A 24,554-nucleotide genomic window follows, 5' to 3' on the forward strand; every position below is an offset into this window, starting at 1 on the left:
AAAACCTGATGGAGTCTGCAAAAGACCTGAGACTGGGACTGAGATTTGTCTTCCAACAAGACAATGATCCAAAACATAAAGCAAAATCTACAATGGAATGGTTCAAAAATAAACATATCCAGGTGTTAGAATGGCCAAGTCAAAGTCCAGACCTGAATCCAATCAAGAATTGAACTGAAAACTGCTGTTAACAAATGCTCTCCATCCAACCTCACTGAGCTCGAGCTGTTTTGCAAGGAGGAATGGGAAAAAATGTCAGTCTCTCGATGTGCAAAACTGATAGAGACATACCCCAAGCGACTTACAGCTGTAATCGCAGCAAAAGGTGGCGCTACAAAGTATTAACTTAAGGGGGCTGAATAATTTTGCACGCCCAATTTTTCAGTTTTTGATTTGTTAAAAAAGTTTGAAATATGCAATAAATGTCGTTCCACTTCATGATTGTGTCCCACTTGTTGTTGATTCTTCACAACCACAGGGGTGGTCAACAATTTGACCACCCCTGGGTTATGATGTATATGACATTCTAACAACAATTTGACCACCCTTGGGGTATGATGTATATGACATTCTAACAACAATTTGACCACCCCTGGGTTATTATGATGTATATGACATTCTAACAACAATTTGACCACCCCTGGGTTATGATGTATATGACATTCTAACAACAATTTGACCACCCCTGGGTTATGATGTATATGACATGACAAGATACACTGGCTACTTTAGGCATCTTTTTTAATGACATGTTTATAATCCAAAAGTATGTTTTTAGAGGGGAGAGAAATACTGTTTATGTTAAACTGTAGAGAACAAGAACCTTTGGTGAATCAAGGAGTCCCTGATATTTTACATACTACACATGTCCAGAAGGCTGGTTCTGGTTCCGTACTGTGGTACTACACTATTACACTGTTATGTACTACTAATGTACTAGTATCTACAGGTGGAACATGTACACAATATAACACATTACCAAAGCATCTAAGGATGCAAACACTGACTCTGACATGGTATTATGTTATGTGACTCTGACATTGTATTATGTTATGTGACTCTGACATTGTATTATGTTATGTGACTCTGACATTGTATTATGTTATGTGACTCTGACATGGTATTATGTTATGTGACTCTGACATGGTATTATGTTATGTGACTCTGACATGGTATTATGTTATGTGACTCTGACATGGTATTATGTTATGTGACTCTGACATGGTATTATGTTATGTGACAGTAGCATAAGTTTACAGTACCAGTCAAACGGTGGACACACCTACTCATTCAAGGGTTTTTCTTTATTTTTTACTATTTTCTACATTATAGCATAATAGATGAAGACATCAAAACTATGAAATAGCAGTGAAGTCCTATTACCAGTCAGATAGGAAGTAGCAGTGAAGTCCTATTACCAGTCAGATAGGAAGTAGCAGTGAAGTCCTACTACCAGTCAGATAGGAAGTAGCAGTGAAGTCCTATTACCAGTCAGATAGGAAGTAGTAGTGAAGTCCTATTACCAGTCAGATAGGAAGTAGCAGTGAAGTCCTATTACCAGTCAGATAGGAAGTAGCAGTGTCAACACTGCCAAGTGGCTGGGATGTCCTCCACTGAGTCCACAGTCCTCTCCACCATAAACACCATCTGTTGTCTGCACACCTCTGACCACAGATCAAATCAAATGAAATTAAATGTTATTGGTCTCATACACACATTTCTCTGATGTTATCGCAGGTGTAGCGAAACAGTGCAGTAATATCTAACAAAACAACACATGCAAATCCCCACAATTTCTTTTAAGAAATGGATGAAGAAATATTGAGAAATAGTAGACCGAGCAATGTCAGAGTCCGGAATATAAATATACAGTTTGTTTACAATGTATGTGATGGTGTGTATAGACATTATGGACCGTATTTTAATAGTAAAGGTGTGAACAGTAGTAGTTATATAGGATGAGCCTTGACTAGAATACAGGGTGGAGTACTGGGTGGTAGACGGCTAGTAACAGTGACTAAAGTTCAGGGCAGGGTACTGGGCAGAGGCCGGCTAGAGGGGACTATTTAAGTCTGATGACCTGGAGATATACCACATATTAACCACACAATAAGTATTGTGGTGGCAGCATCCTGTTATGAGTATCCTTGTCACTGGCAGGGATTGGGGTTTGTCAGGATCAAAATAAATATGAACGGAGCAAAGCCCAGGTAAAAAGTTGGAGGGAAACCCACCTCAGTCTTCTGAAAACCTGTTTCCATCACATCTGTCTTGAGTTTTTGTATAAGGTATGACTTGACTCAAATAAAAACTTTGGATGGAAATGTGGTTAATCCGGTAAACAGTGGTTGTAATGCACTGCTGCCACCACCAGGCCTGGAGTCCATTTTGACTTTGTTGATAGCTAGCTGCTGTGCGGACAAAGACGTAGCAGCTAGCTAACTGGCTAGCAATCAACCTATTGTGTGTATTGAACATTCATATTGGACTTGCATTTGTAAGGCTTCTCACCTGTGTGCAGTTTCATGTGTTCTTTCAGCTTTCCTGAATGGTTAAATCTCTTTCCACAGTGGGAGCAGTGGTAGGGCTTCTCCCCGGTGTGTATTCGCTCATGAGCTTTCAGGTTTCCTAACTGGGTAAAACGCTTTCCACACTGGGAACAGCAGTAAGGCTTCTCTCCTGTGTGTATTCGCTCATGAACTTTCAGGCATCGTAAATGGGTAAAATGCTTTGCGCACTGGGAGCAGTGGTAAGGCTTCTCCCCTGTGTGGATTCTCTCATGACTTTTAAGTGACTGTGATGAGTAATATATCTTCCCACAGTCTAAGCATTTGTAAGGTTTCTCACCTGTGTGTACTCGCTCATGAGCTTTCAGGTTTCCTAACTGGGTAAAACTCTTTCCACACTGGGAGCAGCGGTAAGGCTTCTCCCCTGTGTGTATTCGCTCATGCGCTTTCAGGCTTCCTAAATGGGTAAAACGCTTTGCACACTGGGTACAGTGGTATGGCTTCTCCCCTGTGTGTATTCGCTCATGACCTTTAAGGGTTCGTAACAATTTGAAACTCTTTCCACACTGGGAGCAATGGTGTGTCTTCGCTCCTGTGTGTGTCCGCTTATGTCTTTTCAGGCTTCCTAACTTGGTAAAACTCTTTCCAATCTGGGAGCAGAGGTGTCGTCTTGCTGGTTCGGACGTCTTTGGTTCCTCCAAGTTTGGTTTTCCTCCTGCCAAAGACAGTGTTAATTATTGTGTGGAAGTCCAAAACCTTCATTTTTTACTACATGAATATTGAAAACAAATGTTTGTATTATTTTCAAATAGTTGAACATAATATACTTTAAGGGTATATCAGTTCCAGGATCTCTGCCAGTGTTAAAGTTATGGGCCCTTTAATACAGAGAGATTAGCATAGTAGGACATGTAATTTAAGGTTACCTAACATAACCCCGGTTCTATGATATTATAAGCCTCGTTAGGGGCGGAGTCTAGGGAGATCCAGTCAAACAACGTCAATCGAGCAACGGCCAATAGCAGACCACGCCACTTCCATAAGGGATATAGCCGCTCCCGTCTTCCATGTGTGAAAGGTAACCTGGTGAATATCATAGAATCTATTTTAAGTTCTATTTCAATGACTCGTTAGTCTTTCACTTTGGGGATATAGTCAACTACCATAGAGCTCATATACTCTCCGATGCCAAGTCTAGACAGGATCATCCCTCAGAGGTCCCCACTCTACTCACCGTATGTGTAGTGATGTCCAGTCAGTAGAACCTCATGAAGGTACATCACTACAACATGCTGCATTACAGATCTCTTGAACAGAGATGCCTTTGAACAAGGCCTATGATGTAGCCATACCTCTGGTGGATTGAGCCATCAAGCCCTCTGGAGGTGTCAGATCCTTGCTACTATAGAACCTCATGAAGGTTCATCACCACAACATGCTGCATTACAGATCTCTTGAACAGAGATGCCTTTGAACAAGGCCTATGATGTAGCCATACCTCTGGTGGATTGAGCCATCAAGCCCTCTGGAGGTGTCAGATCCTTGCTACTATAGAACCTCATGAAGGTTCATCACCACAACATGCTGCATTACAGATCTCTTGAACAGAGATGCCTTTGAACAAGGCCTATGATGTAGCCATACCTCTGGTGGATTGAGCCATCAAGCCCTCTGGAGGTGTCAGATCCTTGCTACTATAGAACCTCATGAAGGTACATCACCACAACATGCTGCATTACAGATCTCTTGAACAGAGATGCCTTTGAACAAGGCCTATGATGTAGCCATACCTCTGGTGGATTGAGCCATCAAGCCCTCTGGAGGTGTCAGATCCTTGCTACTATAGAACCTCATGAAGGTACATCACCACAACATGCTGCATTACAGATCTCTTGAACAGAGATGCCTTTGAACAAGGCCTATGATGTAGCCATACCTCTGGTGGATTGAGCCATCAAGCCCTCTGGAGGTGTCAGATCCTTGCTACTATAGAACCTCATGAAGGTTCATCACCACAACATGCTGCATTACAGATCTCTTGAACAGAGATGCCTTTGAACAAGGCCTATGATGTAGCCATACCTCTGGTGGATTGAGCCATCAAGCCCTCTGGAGGTGTCAGATCCTTGCTACTATAGAACCTCATGAAGGTTCATCACCACAACATGCTGCATTACAGATCTCTTGAACAGAGATGCCTTTGAACAAGGCCTATGATGTAGCCATACCTCTGGTGGATTGAGCCATCAAGCCCTCTGGAGGTGTCAGATCCTTGCTGCTATAGAACCTCATGAAGGTACATCACCACAACATGCTGCATTACAGATCTCTTGAACAGAGATGCCTTTGAACAAGGCCTATGATGTAGCCATACCTCTGGTGGATTGAGCCATCAAGCCCTCCGGAGGTGTCAGATCCTTGCTACTATAGAACCTCATGAAGGTACATCACCACAACATGCTGCATTACAGATCTCTTGAACAGAGATGCCTTTGAACAAGGCCTATGATGTAGCCATACCTCTGGTGGATTGAGCCATCAAGCCCTCTGGAGGTGTCAGATCCTTGCTACTATAGAACCTCATGAAGGTACATCACCACAACATGCTGCATTACAGATCTCTTGAACAGAGATGCCTTTGAACAAGGCCTATGATGTAGCCATACCTCTGGTGGATTGAGCCATCAAGCCCTCTGGAGGTGTCAGATCCTTGCTGCTATAGAACCTCATGAAGGTTCATCACCACAACATGCTGCATTACAGATCTCTTGAACAGAGATGCCTTTGAACAAGGCCTATGATGTAGCCATACCTCTGGTGGATTGAGCCATCAAGCCCTCTGGAGGTGTCAAATCCTTGCTACTATAGAACCTCATGAAGGTTCATCACCACAACATGCTGCATTACAGATCTCTTGAACAGAGATGCCTTTGAACAAGGCCTATGATGTAGCCATACCTCTGGTGGATTGAGCCATCAAGCCCTCTGGAGGTGTCAGATCCTTGCTGCTATAGAACCTCATGAAGGTTCATCACCACAACATGCTGCATTACAGATCTCTTGAACAGAGATGCCTTTGAACAAGGCCTATGATGTAGCCATACCTCTGGTGGATTGAGCCATCAAGCCCTCTGGAGGTGTCAGATCCTTGCTGCTATAGAACCTCATGAAGGTTCATCACCACAACATGCTGCATTACAGATCTCTTGAACAGAGATGCCTTTGAACAAGGCCTATGATGTAGCCATACCTCTGGTGGATTGAGCCATCAAGCCCTCTGGAGGTGTCAGATCCTTGCTGCTATAGAACCTCATGAAGGTATATCACCACAACATGCTGCATTACAGATCTCTTGAACAGAGATGCCTTTGAACAAGGCCTATGATGTAGCCATACCTCTGGTGGATTGAGCCATCAAGCCCTCTGGAGGTGTCAGATCCTTGCTGCTATAGAACCTCATGAAGGTTCATCACCACAACATGCTGCATTACAGATCTCTTGAACAAAGATGCCTTTGAACAAGGCCTATGATGTAGCCATACCTCTGGTGGATTGAGCCATCAAGCCCTCTGGAGGTGTCAGATCCTTGCTACTATAGAACCTCATGAAGGTTCATCACCACAACATGCTGCATTACAGATCTCTTGAACAGAGATGCCTTTGAACAAGGCCTATGATGTAGCCATACCTCTGGTGGATTGAGCCATCAAGCCCTCTGGAGGTGTCAGATCCTTGCTGCTATAGAACCTCATGAAGGTACATCACTACAACATGCTGCATTACAGATCTCTTGAACAGAGATGCCTTTGAACAAGGCCTATGATGTAGCCATACCTCTGGTGGATTGAGCCATCAAGCCCTCTGGAGGTGTCAGATCCTTGCTGCTATAGAACCTCATGAAGGTTCATCACCACAACATGCTGCATTACAGAGCTCTTGAACAGAGATGCCTTTGAACAAGGCCTATGATGTAGCCATACCTCTGGTGGATTGAGCCATCAAGCCCTCTGGAGGTGTCAGATCCTTGCTACTATAGAACCTCATGAAGGTTCATCACCACAACATGCTGCATTACAGATCTCTTGAACAGAGATGCCTTTGAACAAGGCCTATGATGTAGCCATACCTCTGGTGGATTGAGCCATCAAGCCCTCTGGAGGTGTCAGATCCTTGCTGCTATAGAACCTCATGAAGGTTCATCACCACAACATGCTGCATTACAGAGCTCTTGAACAGAGATGCCTTTGAACAAGGCCTATGATGTAGCCATACCTCTGGTGGATTGAGCCATCAAGCCCTCTGGAGGTGTCAGATCCTTGCTGCTATAGATTTTTTTTATTTGTATTTATTTAACCTTTTTTGTGTGCTGAGAAGTAGTGGATCACTAGTTTGAGTCCAGTATGGGAACAGGAACAATGGAGGAAACTAAACTGTTAGCAGCACACGGGAGTCGTTTACACGGGAGTCGTTTACACGGGAGTCAGTTACACTGGAGTCGTTTACACGGGACTCAGTTACACGGGAGTCAGTTACACTGGAGTCAGTTACACTGGAGTCGTTTACACTGGAGTCAGTTACACGGGAGTCGTTTACACTGGAGTCGTTTACACTGGAGTCGTTTACACTGGAGTCAGTTACACTGGAGTCAGTTATACTGGAGTCGTTTACACTGGAGTCAGTTACACTGGAGTCAGTTACACTGGAGTCAGTTATACTGGAGTCGTTTACACTGGAGTCAGTTACACATGACATCAATAAAGTTAGTCATTTCAAAATTAAGACATGTTCTGTTAAGGTCTTTATGTTAGAGTCCCCCCCCCCCCCCCCCCAAATAATGCTTTTCATTCAATCAAATTGCATAGCTTTTAGAAAAGGCTTACAGAACTTGTTTGAAAATACATATACCTTGATGAAGACAGCTTGGCTGTCAAAACGTTGGATATTTTTGCATCTGAGCTCCTAGAATGTGATCTGAGCTCCTAGAATGTGATCTGAGCTCCTAGAATGTGATCTGAGCTCCGAGAATGTGATCTGAGCTCCTAGAATGTGATCTGAGCTCCTAGAATGTGATCTGAGCTCCTAGAATGTGATCTGAGCTCCTAGAATGTGATCTGAGCTCCTAGAATGTGATCTGAGCTCCTAGAATGTGATCTGAGCTCCGAGAATGTGATCTGAGCTCCTAGAATGTGATCTGAGCTCCTAGAATGTGATCTGAGCTCCTAGAATGTGATCTGAGCTCCGAGAATGTGATCTGAGCTCCGAGAATGTGATCTGAGCTCCGAGAATGTGATCTGAGCTCCTAGAATGTGATCTGAGCTCCGAGAATGTGATCTGAGCTCCTAGAATGTGATCTGAGCTCCGAGAATGTGATCTGAGCTCCGAGAATGTGATCTGAGCTCCTAGAATGTGATCTGAGCTCCGAGAATGTGATCTGAGCTCCTAGAATGTGATCTGAGCTCCGAGAATGTGATCTGAGCTCCGAGAATGTGATCTGAGCTCCGAGAATGTGATCTGAGCTCCGAGAATGTGATCTGAGCTCCGAGAATGTGATCTGAGCTCCGAGAATGTGATCTGAGCTCCTAGAATGTGATCTGAGCTCCTAGAATGTGCAGCTCTCCTTTATTTTCAAGTTTTCTACTCAGCACCTCGCCTAAATAGGTGTGCGTTTCTTTTTCTTCTAGATGAAAATATACATTTGCCATTTTTAACAAGCTGTAGATCAGCTCTGTAGATCAGATGTTAATGAAGCAATACAGACCACATTGAAGTGTCTGGAGTTTAGTTCTAGAGTATTGTAAAGATAGGGGGTTGACTGGGACAGGCAATGTAACATCTATGTTTTTAGGAAAACATGAACCTTACATTGGATCATCTTGAAACTTTCTCTCTAAAACTAACTTTCATCAAGGTTTTATATGGTCTATTGGTTTCTCTCTTTTCATTGGCAGAATCCTTTTTCAGTGTTTTCAATTATATTCATAACATCCATATCCACCAGTCTATCTTCCTGTCAACTAACAGAACTCTGCTGGTTGTCCTGGTAACAGATACCAGTGGGCAGATCTATTGTATTTGTTCAAACTAAACTACAGCACTTACTTTGATGAGTCAAATCTGATCCTTTCATCTCTTCTCCTCCTCTCACAGTTCCACTCAGCCCCGTTGTTTTCCTGAAGTCCACCAGCAGCACAGACAACCTCTTCATACCCAGCAGTAAGGTGCTACCGGGAGAGGAACGACACGGGGACTCCAGGAGGGAGGAAGGGCTAGCGTTGTCCTGGTAACAATAAAGAGGGGACACAGACGCATATCATTATGAATGCTGATGTCACGGTTGTCATAAAATGCTTTACAGAAACCCAGACCCAGAGAGAGAAAGCTGTATGCTAGACCAGACCAAGCTGTACCATCTGGTGTTCTGATCTGGAGAGACTCTTCTCTGCCTCATCAGCATCAGGATGTTGTTGAGGCTCCCCAGAGGATCCACGATAGCCATGTCTCTCTCCTGTGTTAACGAGAACATCAAACAGATGGTAAACATATGAACTACTATTACAATCACAGAGCCTACCAGAGGCATGAATATGTCTAAAAGGGCCTAAAATGGCCACTTTCATTATGATTTTGTAAAATATTGTTTGTGATGCAAATGTAAAAGGGTCATTCCACAAAATGGTTGGCTTTTGCATCCCTTTGATATTTTAAGTAGAAAATATGCACCAATATTGAATTTTTAAATGGGGAACTTTAATGTAGACCACATGGAGAATTCAATACATCTCATTTAAAAGTCCCCAAAATATATGAACCAACTGCAGATTGAACATTTAACACTTTATAACAAACATATTTAAGTGTAGTACTTCAGTAGAATGCCCCTTAAAAACCCCACATTAGTTCAACAACTGCATAGTTTGTGTCCCTGTTATAGACAGTACTCACTGGTGTTAATCGGATCTTCTGTCTCCTCCTCTTTCACTCCCAAAACGTCTTCCTCCTTCACCTTTATTGAGATAGCATCTTCTTCCTCTCTAAAAGGTTCTTTCTCTTCTTTCACTATAACAGCCTCCTCTTCTTTCACTACAACAGCCTCCTCTTCTTTCACTACAACAGCCTCCTCTTCTTTCACTACAACAGCCTCCTCTTCTTTCACTACAACAGCCTCCTCTTCTTTCACTGTAACACCCTCATCTCCCACGACAATGTTCAGTTCCAGAGCTTCTTTCTCCGTCCAGCAGACCACCTCTTCATTAGCAAGGGAGGAGTAGTTTAGTGAGCTCATGGTCGGGGATGTTAGCTAGTTAGCATTAGCGACTAGCCTAGTGCTAACCTCAGAATCAATCTTAAACAAGTTTGCAAATTGAACAAGCAAATTAGGTTAAAGGTCATCAGTTGATAAGTCAACAGAAATGTGTTTAAAACACTGAGATTAGCTAATGTACACAAACACGGTGTAAAGCGTCAATCTATTATTTTCATGTTGGCTAGCAAGCTACGGAGGTGGTTGAAATAGTAGCCGTGTTGTTGTTCCTGAAGAAGCGTCCCGTCCAGTCCATTATACGTCACGCAAGAAGCATCACCTGAAAGACGCCCATCGCCATCTGCTGGCTGGAGTGGGTAACGCAGTTTGGAAACAATAGTTACTACACTTTTTGTGTTGGAAAGAACGTCATAATAATTTAACAATAAACAGATATATTTTATCTTATGTCTTTCAAATAATACCGTCCTGTACACAGACGTAGATCTTAATATGAATATGTGGATGATGAATAAATACATCTATGAATAGGTAGTGTGTTAATATACATTTGCTCTGTTTATTTTCACATTCGTTTTTATTAGATGTGACCATACTATTCCCTTAAAGCTATGCTCTATAAGATACAAATCGTCCTGTACAGAGCAAATGCATCACATGCAAATAGCACTTGGTTATCTGTAGTGCTATACACTGGGTAGACAAAACATTAAGAACAGCTGCTCCTTCCATGACTTTGACTGACCAGGTGAATTCAGGCTAAAGCTATGATCCCTTATTGATGTCACTAGCTAAATCCAATTCAATCAGTGTAGATGAAGGGGGAGAGGCAAGTTAAATAAGGATTTTTAAGGCCCGAGATAATTGAGGCATGGATTGTGTATGTGTACCATTCAGAGGGTGAATGGGGTAGACAAAACATGTAAGTGTTTTTGAACAGGGTATGGTAATAGGTGCCAGGCACACCAGTCTGAAACTCTGCTCCTAACAAGGAGATGAAGTACAGCTTCTGGAACTCTTCAGAACTTGTCTGATGTGCAGCGAAGAACCTCCAGGGACGGTGATGAAGGCTGTAGGAATGAAGATCAGTCAGTGAAGAGACTCCAGGGACAGAGATGAAGGCTGTAGGAATGAAGATCAGACAGTGAAGAGACTCCAGGGACGGAGATGAAGGCTGTAGGAATGAAGGTCAGACAGTTTATCTGCGTCATTCCTTGATCATTCCTTGTGGTCCTGTAGCTCAGTTGGTAGAGTATGGTGCTTGTAAAACCAGGGTAATCAAATCAAATCAAATCAAATCAAATTTATTTATATAGCCCTTCGTACATCAGCTGATATCTCAAAGTGCTGTACAGAAACCCAGCCTAAAACCCCAAACAGCAAGCAATGCAGGTGGAGAAGCACAGTGGCTAGGAAAAACTCCCTAGAAAGGCCAATACCTAGGAAGAAACCTAGAGAGGAACCAGGCTATGTGGGGTGGCCAGTCCTCTTCTGGCTGTGCCGGGTGGAGATTATAACAGAACATGGTCAAGATGTTCAATGTTCATAAATGACCAGCATGGTCGAATAATAATAAGGCAGAACAGTTGAAACTAGAGCAGCAGCACAGTCAGGTGGAAGTTGAAACTGGAGCAGCAGCATGGCCAGGTAGACTGGGGACAGCAAGGAGTCATCATGTCAGGTAGTCCTGGGGCATGGTCCTAGGGCTCAGGTCAGTTGAAACTGGAACAGCAGCATGGCCAGGTGGACTGGGGACAGCAAGGAGTCATCATGTCAGGTAGTCCTGGGGCATGGTCCTAGGGCTCAGGTCCTCCGAGAGAGAGAAAGAAAGAGAGAAGGAGAGAATTAGAGAACGCACACTTAGATTCACACAGGACACCGAATAGGACAGGAGAAGTACTCCAGATATAACAAACTGACCCCAGCCCCCCGACACATAAACTACTGCAGCATAAATACTGGAGGCTGAGACAGGAGGGGTCAGGAGACACTGTGGCCCCATCCGAGGACACCCCCGGACAGGGCCAAACAGGAAGGATATAACCCCACCCACTTTGCCAAAGCACAGCCCCCACACCACTAGAGGGATATCTTCAACCACCAACTTACCATCCTGAGACAAGGCTGAGTATAGCCCACAAAGATCTCCGCCACGGCACAACCCAAGGGGGGGGGGGGGGGCCAACCCAGACAGGATGACCACAACAGTGAATCAACCCACTCAGGTGACGCACCCCCTCCAGGGACAGCATGAGAGAGCCCCAGCAAGCCAGTGACTCAGCCCCTGTAATAGGGTTAGAGGCAGAGAATCCCAGTGGAAAGAGGGGAACCGGCCAGGCAGAGACAGCAAGGGCGGTTCGTTGCTCCAGAGCCTTTCCGTTCACCTTCCCACTCCTGGGCCAGACTACACTCAATCATATGACCCACTGAAGAGATGAGTCTTCAGTAAAGACTTAAAGGTTGAGACCGAGTTTGCGTCTCTGACATGGGTAGGCAGACCGTTCCATAAAAATGGAGCTCTATAGGAGAAAGCCCTGCCTCCAGCTGTTTGCTTAGAAATTCTAGGGACAATTAGGAGGCCTGCGTCTTGTGACCGTAGCGTACGTATAGGTATGTACGGCAGGACCAAATCAGAGAGATAGGTAGGAGCAAGCCCATGTAATGCTTTGTAGGTTAGCAGTAAAACCTTGAAATCAGCCCTTGCTTTGACAGGAAGCCAGTGTAGAGAGGCTAGCACTGGAGTAATATGATCAAATTTTTTGGTTCTAGTCAGGATTCTAGCAGCCGTATTTAGCACTAACTGAAGTTTATTTAGTGCTTTATCCGGGTAGCCGGAAAATAGAGCATTGCAGTAGTCTAACCTAGAAGTGACAAAAGCATGGATTAATTTTTCTGCATCATTTTTGGACAGAAAGTTTCTGATTTGTAATGGGTTTGATTCCTGGGCCCACCAATATGTAAAGTGTTTGCACACATGACTGCAAATCCCTTTGGATAAAAGTGTTTGCTAAATGGCAGATATGTACACTGATTATACCAAACATTTGGAACACCTTCCTAATATGGAGTTGGACCCTCCCCTAATCCCCTCAGAACAGCCTCAATTCAGTGAGCCCAGTCAGTTCTCTGTTCTGCCCTGCATGGTATTACAGTGAGCCCGTATATACAAAAGTTGCATTTGCCATTTATTACTTAGCTAATAAAAAATACATAGTATACAATCGGTGACTCATGAAAAACAAAATGGTCCTCCCTCATCTTAAAGGGCACTGACCACCACTGTTAGGGTGGTGGACCATTCTTGGTACACATGGGAAACTTGAGCTAAAAAACTGTAGCGTTGCAGTTCTTGACACAAACTGGTGCACCTGGCACCTATTACCATACCCTGTTCAAAAACACTTACACATTTTGTCTTCCCCATTCACCCTCTGAATGGTACACATACACAATCCATGCCTCAATTATCTCGGGCCTTAAAAATCCTTATTTAACTTGCCTCTCCCCCTTCATCTACACTGATTGAATTGGATTTAACTAGTGACATCAATAAGGGATCATAGCTTTAGCCTGAATTCACCTGGTCAGTCGAAGTCATGGAAGGAGCAGGTGTTCTTAATGTTTTGTATACTCCGTGTATAGCACTACAGATAACCAAGTGCTATTTGCATGTGATGCATTTGCTCTGTACAGGACGATGTGTATCTTATAGAGCGTTGCTTTAAGGGAATAGTATGGTCACATCTAATAAAAACGAATGTGAAAATAAACAGAGCAAATGTATATTAACACACTACCTATTCATAGATGTATTTATTCATCATCCACATATTCATATTAAGCTTCAACGTCTGTGTACAGGAAAGTATTATTTGAAAGACATAAAATATATCTGTTGATTGTTAAATTTTTATGAGGTTCTTTCCAACACAAAAAGTGTAGTAACTATTGTTTCCAAACTGCGTTACCCACTCCAGCCAGCAGATGGCGATTATCAAAGGTAAGACCCAGGTGCAGACAGTGAACCAGGTGCAGACAGCGACCCAGGTGCAGACAGCGGCCCAGGTGCAGACAGCGGCCCAGGTGCAGACAGCGGCCCAGGTGCAGACAGCGGCCCAGGTGCAGACAGTGGCCCAGGTGTCGAAATTACCTTTATTACTCGAAAATGGGCAGGCAAAAGGAGGAGGGTCGAGGGTCAGGCAGAGGTCAGTAATCCAGATTGGTGGGGCAAAGGTACAGGACGGCAGGCAGGCAGAGGTCAGTAATCCAGATAGATGGGGCAAAGGTACAGGACAGCAGGCAGGCTCAAGCAGAATGGTCAATGCCGGGGAAATTAGGAAACAGGAACAATCGAGAGACAGGAGCAGAGGGAAAACGCTGGTAGACTTGACGAAACAAAACAAACTGGCAAAAGACAGAGAACACAGGTATGAATACACAGGGACAATGGGCAACACCTGGAGAGGGGTGGAGACAACCACAAAGACAGGTGAAACAGATCAGGGTGTGACAGCAATACATCAACAGCACAACGTTAATGTTACTATGTGCAGTAATGTGTAACCAATAAGAAACCTGTCCCTTTCCACTTGTCTATTATCTTTGTTTAGAAATAGTCATTTGTGATGACTTACTGATGCGTCTAGTGTGTCTCCTCAATGAAGAGAGCTGCGTGACCATGTGACACCATCCTTCATGTGGGGAAGAGTGTTGGACAGGCACATCCTGTTCCTGTTAAGACACCTGGCCAGCTGAGTGCAGGTGGGCTCTCCTGTCAACATGAGGCTCCTAACATGGACAGATTTTTCACCTAGTGTTACACCTCTTGGAAGAGGGAACGCAACACCCTGCTACAACTCAACTCCCCGTGGAGTGAAAAAGGGATTGTGGATGTGAGTAAGGATGACAAAGGCAGATCATTTATTGCTTCCTTCACAAGGTCATTTTGGGGAAAAGGGGCTGAACTGAATCAAAGAAAGTAAATGTCAAAGCCCCCTCTCCTACCTTACCTGCCTACCCACTACTTACCTACCCTCTCCTACCTTACCTGCCTACCCACTACTTACCTAACCTACCCTCTCCTACCTTACCTGCCTACCCACTACTTACCTAACTTACCCTCTCCTACCTTACCTGCCTACCCACTACTTACCTAACTTACCCTCTCCTACCTTACCTGCCTACCCACTACTTACCTAACTTACCCTCTCCTACCTTACCTGCCTACCCACTACTTACCTAACCTACCCTCTCCTACCTTACCTGCCTACCCACTACTTACCTAACTTAGCACCACCCGGTGCGCTTATCAAAATACAGGGGGGGGGGGTGGTCCACCCAGGTCTTACCTAGTGTGCATACACAGTAAATACTATGGGTTATGTATGCCCAAAGGCCTCTTGCCTAAGCACTCCCTAGGTGCCTTCCCCTTCCCCCCTGGGAACAAATGAAACAGAATAATACAAACGTAAGTAAACAATTTCAAGAATCAAAAACACTGTGCCCTATTGGCACACATATACTTTAGATCAGCGGCTACAAAATACTTAACAAAAACCTCTGAGCAACAACCAACACAAGACATATCAATGAGCAACAACCAACACAAGACATATCAATGAGCAACAACCAACACAACACATATCAATGAGCAACAACCAACACAAGACATATCAATGAGCAACAACCAACACAAGACATATCAATGAGCAACAACCAACAAAACACATATCAATGAGCAACAACCAACACATATCAATGAGCAACAACCAACACAAGACATATCAATGAGCAACAACCAACACATATCAATCAGCAACAACCAACAAGACACATATCAATCAGCAACAACCAACAAGACACATATCAATCAGCAACAACCAACAAGACATATCAATCAGCAACAACCAACAAGACATATCAATCAGCAACAACCAACAAGACATATCAATCAGCAACAACCAACACAACACATATCAATGAGCAACAACCAACACAACACATATCAATGGGCAACAACCAACACATATCAATCAGCAACAACCAACACATATCAATCAGCAACAACCAACACATATCAATCAGCAACAACCAACACATATCAATCAGCAACAACCAACACATATCAATCAGCAACAACCAACACAAGACATATCAATCAGCAACAACCAACACAAGACATATCAATCAGCAACAACCAACACAAGACATATCAATCAGCAACAACCAACACAAGACATATCAATCAGCAACAACCAACACAAGACATATCAATCAGCTCTCTCCTAACATAGGAACACTTGCTTTTCTAGCTTCAGAAGGAATCGGTAATTGAAGACAGCTGTTTCTGACGAGAGGGCGGGGTCAGAGCCAATCATCAACGGGGCCGACCAATCAGCTGCTTAGAGGAATCCAGGAAGCCATTTCCTGAAATACAAACCCATAACACACAGAAACTGGGGAATGTAACACCAAGTCGTCTCTGGGATTCAAACCAGAGACCTTTCAGTTACTGGCCCAACACCATTAACCGCTAGGCTACCTGCAGCAGGAGCCCCATGTTGACAGGAGAGCCCACCTTTATTTATTTATTATGAACATTCATATTGGTCAACAGTCCTACTGTGTGTATTGAACATTCATATTGGACTGTAGCAGCTAGCTAACTGGCTACTGATCAACCTATTGTGTGTATTGAACATTCCTATTGGACAGCCTTACCTATAGAGTAGCACCACCACCCATCAGCCCGTTCTCTTCTTGATGTCAAAGCCACAGTGTATTGTTGCTATAGGAGTTTATGATTAATAATCCTATTAATTTCAAGCCCCACTAAGATGTCACCATACTATTCATTTAAAGCCCCTCTGTCAGATGTAAATCATCAGAGTGGGAAACCAACTGACATGGAAACAATGGAGCAAATGTATCACTATCAGAGGGGTGTATTATGACATCAGATAGAACTACTCAGACATTCCAAATATCACTTGATTATCAGAGGGGTGTATTATGACATCATATAGAACGACTCATCCATATCATGAAGGTGGATATTGATCCAACCATTTCAAAAGTAATGACTGGGCTGATGGAAACAGGATATGCCTGTATAATTTTATAAATGCCTCCAGAAGATTTGTTGGTTTGTTTAACATGGTGGGGTGTTTTTGTTTCAGTAAAAATGTATAAATGAGAAAAGGCGGTGGAAACTCCTTTATGCGCAAATATTTATATAATAACCATCATATCGAAGTTAACTTGGAGTCACGTGATGATATGTTGATTGTTCCTCCCACTACGATTTGGGAACCCATGTAGTTTATTAGGCTACAGATTAAATAAGTTATGAACTTCACAGGGTGGTGAAAGTGGAGGTGATGAGCTTGATGCTCCTTTCCAATACATTTTGATGGTCTTATTCTGGTGACATGATGATCGATGCTTGGCTGCCATTTGACAAATAAAATAATATCTCTCTCATCCATAATAATCTCATCATGTAGGTAGCCTACCAACACTGTTTCTGTGAGCTGCTGGCTACATGCCAAGAGCACGTTTTCTATATAACGCAACAGTTTTTTAAAACCATCAGTTGAAAATGTGATTGAAACCCATTTAACTTGTATTTTTCATTCAGTACATGGGAATTCAACAGGAAAACATTTTTTCCGTGCACTACGTCATCACGCAAATACTTTTATCCGCAATAAATCTGTTTGATGCAAACATTTCCGATGGGAAAATGCGTATATTGTTTAATGCACGGGGGAATTTAACAACAGACGTTATTTTGTTGTGCACTACGTCATCACGCTCAGCATTTTATCCACAATAAGTCTGATGGAAACATGCATATATTGTTTGAAGCAGATTGGAGAATATTATGAAATATTATTATTATATTATATGAAAATCTGTCGCAAATTGCGTGGAAACTTAGCAACTAAGGTGGATATTGATCCAACACCTGCCGTATATTCAAACCAGCTCACTGGGCAAAGAAGTCAATTGAGCGTCTAGTTTCTATTTACATTTCTTTGAGTCCTCAACTAAAGTGAATTTAACATGAAATCAACACAAAATGTCACCTGCATTGGATTTAGGTTGCAAGTTGGGTGAAACACAAAATGTCACCCGTCATTGGATTTAGGTTGCAAGTTGGGTGAAACACAAAATGTCACCTGTCATTGGATTTAGGTTGCAAGTTGGGTGAAACACAAAATGTCACCTGTCATTGGATTTAGGTTGCCAGTTGGGTGAAAAATAAATATAAATACCTGATGTTGATGTCTTTTTACAAATCCAATCAGTTTTCCACATTGATCAAACATCACATGGAATTATTTTGTTGAAATGTGGAAACAAAGTTTATTCAACCAGTGGGAGGTTTGTAAATGCCCTCGGGAAAGTCGAAACGAAGAACTTTTCATTGAGACAATGATGAAACAGCAATCTGTAGGAGAGTTGTGGTGGATATTATAAAATAAGGATCTGCTGGAGTCCAACTCAAACCAAGATTCTTTATTTAATCCGTGGGCGAGTCAGTGTACATTTTCATGTCATTAAATCATCAGTGGGCAAACGATGCAAATGTGAACAATGGAGCAAATGCATCACATCCAAATATCACTTGATTATCTGTAGTGCTGGAGGAATGACACACCCAGATAAACACACACATGGAGTTTAAAAAAGGACCATTGGACACATGGAATCTGATTTACTCTGTATTCAAACTGACATACTCCATATTCAATTAATATTTTCTAACAAAGACATACAAATATATTTTATAGTATATTTTTTCCAATTGAATTACATTTTATATGGTATAAACAAGTAAACACATTCTCAGTCAACAATAGAAGACAATGGGAGCACTGTGTATGTTCTGATGAACTTAAAGGTGATGTGAAATATCCGTTTACACACTAGGAGAAGATATTTGTCTGTGGATTCTCACATGCCTTTTAAGTGACATTTGTAAGGTGTGTATTCGCTCATGAGCTTTCAGCTTTCCTAACTCCGTAAAACTCTTTCCACACTGAGCGCAATGGTATGGCTTCTCCCCTGTGTGTATTTCGCTCATGATATTTCATGTTTCCTAACTGGTTAAAACTCTTTCCACAATGGGTGCAATGGTATGGCTTCTCCCCTGTGTGAATTCGCTCATGAGATTGTAGGTTTCCTAACAAGCTAAAACTCTTTCCACACTGTGCGCAATGGAAAGGCTTCTCACCTGTGTGTATTCTCTCATGTCTTTTCAGGTTTCCTAAATGGTTAAAACTCGTTCCACACAAGGCGCAATGGAAAGGCTTTGCTTCGGTGTGTGTCCTCTCATGTCTTTTCAGGCTTCCTAACTTGGTAAACTTAGTTCCACACTGGGAGCAGTGGTAAGGCTTATCCCCTGTGTGTATTTGTTCATGAGATTTCATGTTATCTAACTTGTTAAAACTCTTTCCACACTGTTCGCAATGGTATGGCTTCTCCCCTGTGTGTATTCGCCCATGAGCAATTAGGCTTCCTAAGCGGTTAAAACTCTTTCCACAATGTGAGCAGTGGTAAGGCTTCTCCCCTGTGTGTATTCGGCTGTGAGCTTTCAGGCTTCCTAACTGGCTAAAACTCTTTCCACAATGGGAGCAATGGTAAGGCTTCTCCCCTGTGTGTATTCGCTCATGAGCTTTCAGGCTTCCTAACTTGATAAAACTCTTTCCACACTGAGAGCAGAGGTGTCGTCTTGCTGGTTTGGACGTCTCTGGTTCCTCCAAGTTTGGTTTTCCTCCTGCCAAAGACAGTGTTTATTTAAAGAGAGAACAGAATTAAATCTCCACATGATAAAACTGCCTTGCTGTGAGGTTTAATCCAAATCAGATCAGATCCCTGAGGCCAGTTTTCAAACATTTCAAAATTTAAAACAATCTTTGTGTGATTTGAAAACAAATCATGTTGAAGAGCTTCCTGGTAATATAGTTACATTACTCATTCTGTTTTAGTAGTCATAACACAAAACACAGTTCTATCACACTCAAGACACAGACATAGCCAGATTCCTATCAAGCAGGTGGTTCTAAATATATAACCTTCATAGTTGTATGATACAGAATGTGACCTACACACTTCCTTAAACCCAAAATAAGTAAAGAAGTAATTTTGTGTGGAAGTCAAACACTTGTTTTTTACATTGGAGACAGACACAAAGCACCATGTTGTCTCAAGGGTTTGACACATGCTGTTCACAAATGTGTAACATTTTGAATAATCACTAATGTCATAATATTTTGGGTAAAGTTTTTTAAATAAATATTTGATGTATATAAAAAAAATATATATTTATATTTTTGTACCCCCTTTTTCTCCCCAATTTTTGTCAATTGGGAGTTACAGTCTTGTCTCATCGCTGCAACTCCCGTACGGACTCAGGAGAGGCGAACGTCAAGAGCCAACCCGGAAGCCAGCCGCACCAAGGTGTCGGAGGAACCGTGTCAGCGTGCATGCGTCCGGCCCACCACAGGAGTCACTACAGCGCGATGGGACAAGGACCGACCGGCCAAAACCTCCCCCAGCCCGGATGACGCTGGGACAATTGTGCGTCACCTCATGGCTCTCCCGGTCGTGGCCAGCTGCGACACAGCTGGGTATTGAACCAGAATCGGTAGTAACGCAGCTAGCACTGCGATGCAGTGCCTTAGAACGCTGCGCCACTCGGGAGGCTGCATTTATATTTGTGTTCAGTCAAAAGTTTGGACACACCTACTCATTCAAGGGTTTTTCTTTATTTTTGCTATTTTCCACATTGTAGAATAATAGTGAAGACATCAAAACTATGAAATAACACGTATAAAATCATGTAGAAACCAAAAAATGTGAAATAAATCCAAAACAATTTTATATTTGAGCTTCTTCAATGTAGCCCTCCTTTGCCTTGATGACAGCTTTGCACGTTATTGGCATTCTTTCAACCAGCTTCACCTGGAATGCTTTTTTCAACAGTCTTGAAGGAGTTCCAACATATGCTGAGCACTTATTGGTTGCTTTCTTTCACTCTGTGGTCCAACTCATCCCAAACCATCTCAATTGGGTTGAGGTCGAGTGATTGTGGAGGCCAGGTCATCTGATGCAGCATTCAATCACTCTCCTTGGTCAAATAGCCCTTACACAGCCTGGAGGTGTGTTTTGGTTCATTGTCCTGTTGAAAAACAAATGATAGTCCCACTAAGTCCAAACCAGATGGGATGGCGCATGGCTGCAGAATGCTGTGATAGCCATGCTGGTTAAGTGTGCCCTGACTTCTAAATAATTCACTGACAGTGTCACCAGCAAAGCACCCTCACACCTCCTCCTCCATGATTCACGGTGGGAACCACACATGCGGAGATCCTCTAATTCACCTACTCTGCGTCTCACAAAGACATGGCGGTTGGAACCAAAAATGTCTTATTTGGATTCATCAGACCAAAGGACAGATTTCCACCGGTCTAATGTTAATTGCTTGTGTTTCTTGGCCCAACAAGGCTTTTCTTCTCATTGGTGTCCTTTAGTAGTTGTTTCTTTGCAGCAATTCAACCTTGAAGGCCTGATTCACACAGTCTCCTCTGAACAGTTGATGTTGAGATGTGTCTGTGAAGCATTTATTTGGGCTGCAATTTCTGAGGCTGGTAACTCTAATGAACTTATCCTCTGCAGCAGAGGTAACTCTGGGTCTTCCTTTCCTGTGGCGGTTCTTATGAGAGCCAGTTTCATCATAGTGCTTGATGGTTTTGGCGACTGCACTTGAAGAAACTAAAAGTTCTTAACATTTTCCGAATTGACTGACCTTCGTGTCTTAAAGTAATGATGGACTGTTGTTTCTCTTTGCTTATTTGAGCTGTTCTTGCCATAATATGTACTTGGTCTTTTACCACATAGGGCTATCTTCTGTATATCACCCCTACCTTGTCACAACACAACTGATTGGCTCAAACACATTAAGAAGGAAATAAATTCCACAAATCAACTTTTAACAGGGCACATATGTAAATTGAAATGCATTCCAGGTGACTTCCCCATGAAGCTGGTTGAGAGAATGCCAAGAGTGTGCAAGGAAAAGGGTGGCTACTTTGAAGAATTTGTTTAACACTTTTTTGGCTACTATATGATTCCATATGTGATATTTCATAGTTGATTCTGTGGGAAAGTCAACCTGAACATGTGTAACGTGTGTAACGGAGGTAAGAACGTGCCGTAAACTCACTCCACAGCTTGAAACGTCACAGATGGAGCTGTCCAACTGGTACCTTTTGTATAGCTCCATCGGTTCATTGTCAAGGAGAGCGGTCACATGTGATAAGAATCAGAGGATCACTAGTTTGAGCCCAGTATGGGGACAGAGGAGGAAACTAAACTGGTAGCAGCACACTGGCGTCGGTTACATATTAAATCAATAAAGTGAGTCATTTCCAAATGAAACCATGTTCTTTAAGGTCTATATAGTATATATATTAAACCATGTTCTTTAAAGTCTATATGTTGGAGTTCAGGCTTTATTTGACCTGTTAGATTAGGAAATTAAATTAATTTTGTCCATTACAGAGATGGAGGCCAAGTCTCACAAGAAATGCTTTTCATTCAATCATATTGCATAGCTTTTAGAAAAGGCTTACGGAGCTTGTTTTAAAAATATATATATTTGACATTTTTAACAAGTTCTGTAGATCAGATGTTAATGAAGCAATACAGACCACATTGAAGTGTCTTGAGTTTTGTTTGTGTGTTCTAGAGTCTTGTAAAGATAGGGGGGGTTGACTGGGACAGGCAATGTAATATCCATAATGTTTTAAGGATAAGTTTTTGTAAAATAAACAGCTTACATTGGATCATCTTGAAACTTTCTCTCCAAAGCCAACTTTCATCAAGGTTTTATATGGTCTATTGGTTTCTCTCTTTTCATTGGCAGAATCCTTTTTCAGTGTTATGATATTGATAACATCCATATCCACCAGTCTATCTTCCTGTCAACTAACAGAACTCTGCTGGTTGTCCTGGTAACAGATACCAGTGGGAAGATCTATTGTATTTGTTCAAACTAAACTACAGCACTTACTTTGGTGAGTCAAATCTGATCCTTTAATCTCTTCTCCTCCTCTCACAGTTCCACTCAGCCCCGTTGTTTTCCTGCAGTCTACCAGCAGCACAGACAACCTCTTCATACCCAGCAGTAAGGTGCTACCGTGAGAGACACGACACAAGCTAGCGTTGTCCTGGTAATCATAAAGAGGGGACATAGAGATATATCATTATGGATGCTGATGTCACTGTTGTCATAAAATGCTTTACAGAAACCCAGCCCAAGCCGATAAAGCAAGCTGTATGCTAGACCAGACCAAGCTGTACCATCTGGTGTTCTGATCTGGAGAGACTCTTCTCTGCCTCGTCAGCATCAGGATGTTGCTGAGGCTCCCCAGAGGATCCACAATTGTCATGTCTCTCTCCTGTGTGAACGACAACATCAAACAGATGGTAAACTTATGACCATCTATTGCAATCATAGACATTCATATCTAAAATAGACTCTAAAATGTAAAAGAGTCGTCCCACGAAATGGGTGCCTTTTACGTTTAAAAAAATATTTTAAGTAGAAATTACACACCAATATTGAATTTTAAAAGCCTGTTGGCAGCAGGTAACCTAGTTGCAAGATCAAAGGGTTGCAAGATCGAATCCCCGAACAAGGTAAAAAATCTGTTGTTTTTCCCCTGAACAAGGCAGTTAACCCACTGTTTCTAGGACGTCATTGAAAATAAGAATTAGTTCTTAACTGACTTGCCTAGTTAAATAAAGTTCAAATAAAATAAAAGATGAGGAGAACTTTAATGTCGACCACATGGAGAATTCAATACATCTAATTTAAAACACCCAAAAATATATGAACCAATGGCAGATTGACCCTTTAACAATTCCTACAGTACTGAACAACATATTCAAGTGTAGAACTTCAGTAGAATTCCCCTTAAAAACCCCACATTAGTTCAACAACGGCATAGTTTGTGTCCCTGTTTAAGACAGTACTCACTGGTGTTAATCTGATATTCTGTCTCCTCCTCTTTCACTCCCAAGACGTCTTCCTTCTTCACCTTTATTGAGACAGCATCCTCTTCCTCTCTAAAAGGTGCTTTCTCTTCTTTCCCAATAACATCCTCTTCTTCTTTCACTATAACAACCTCCTCTTCCTCCTTTTTCATTCTGAAAGATTCTTTCTCCTCTTCTTTAGCAGGGGAGGAGTAGTTTAGTGAGCTCATGGTCAGGGATGTTATCTCGCTAGGTAGCATTAGCGACTAGCCTAGTGCTAACCTCAGTAACGTTATATTCAACACGTTTGCAAAATGAATAAGCAAATTAGGTTAAGGTTAACCAGTTGAAACGTCACCAGAAAAGTGTTTAAAACACAGAGATTAGCTAATGTACACAAACATGGTCTAAAGCGTCAATCGTTCAGTTTTATGTTGTCTAGCAAGCTACCGAGGTGGTTGAAAGAGAAGCCGTGTTGTTGTTCCTGACGAAGCGCCCCGTCCAGTCCATTATACGTCACCCAAGAATCATCACCTGAAAGACGCCATCTCCTGGCTGGAGTGGGTAACGCAGCTTGGGAACATTAGTTGCTACACTTTTGTATTGGAAAGAACGTCATAATAATTTAACAATAAGATTATATATTTTCTCTTACGTCTTACAAATAATACTTTCCTGTACACAGACGTAGAAGCTTAATATGAATATGTGGATGATGAATAAATACTTCTACGAATAGG

At 42.4% G+C, this 24,554-nt stretch overlaps 1 protein-coding gene across 1 annotated transcript; it reads right to left on the reverse strand.

Moving 5' to 3' along the window:
• Nucleotides 1-724: 724 nt before the first annotated feature.
• LOC116362029 (zinc finger protein 665-like) lies at nt 725-24,361 on the reverse strand. Its single transcript, XM_031816345.1, has 7 exons — nt 23,819-24,361; nt 23,140-23,237; nt 22,850-23,006; nt 18,777-19,552; nt 8,915-8,959; nt 8,607-8,784; nt 725-3,222 (listed from the first exon to the last, which is right to left on the reverse strand). Exons 1-7 carry the CDS (start codon nt 24,072-24,074, stop codon nt 2,459-2,461), a joined length of 2,274 nt encoding a protein of 757 aa, XP_031672205.1. The 5' UTR covers nt 24,075-24,361; the 3' UTR covers nt 725-2,458.
• Between the last annotated feature and the right edge of the window lie 193 nt (nt 24,362-24,554).

Source organism: Oncorhynchus kisutch, unplaced genomic scaffold, assembly GCF_002021735.2.
Source record: "Oncorhynchus kisutch isolate 150728-3 unplaced genomic scaffold, Okis_V2 scaffold782, whole genome shotgun sequence".
Lineage (NCBI taxonomy): Eukaryota > Metazoa > Chordata > Actinopteri > Salmoniformes > Salmonidae > Oncorhynchus > Oncorhynchus kisutch.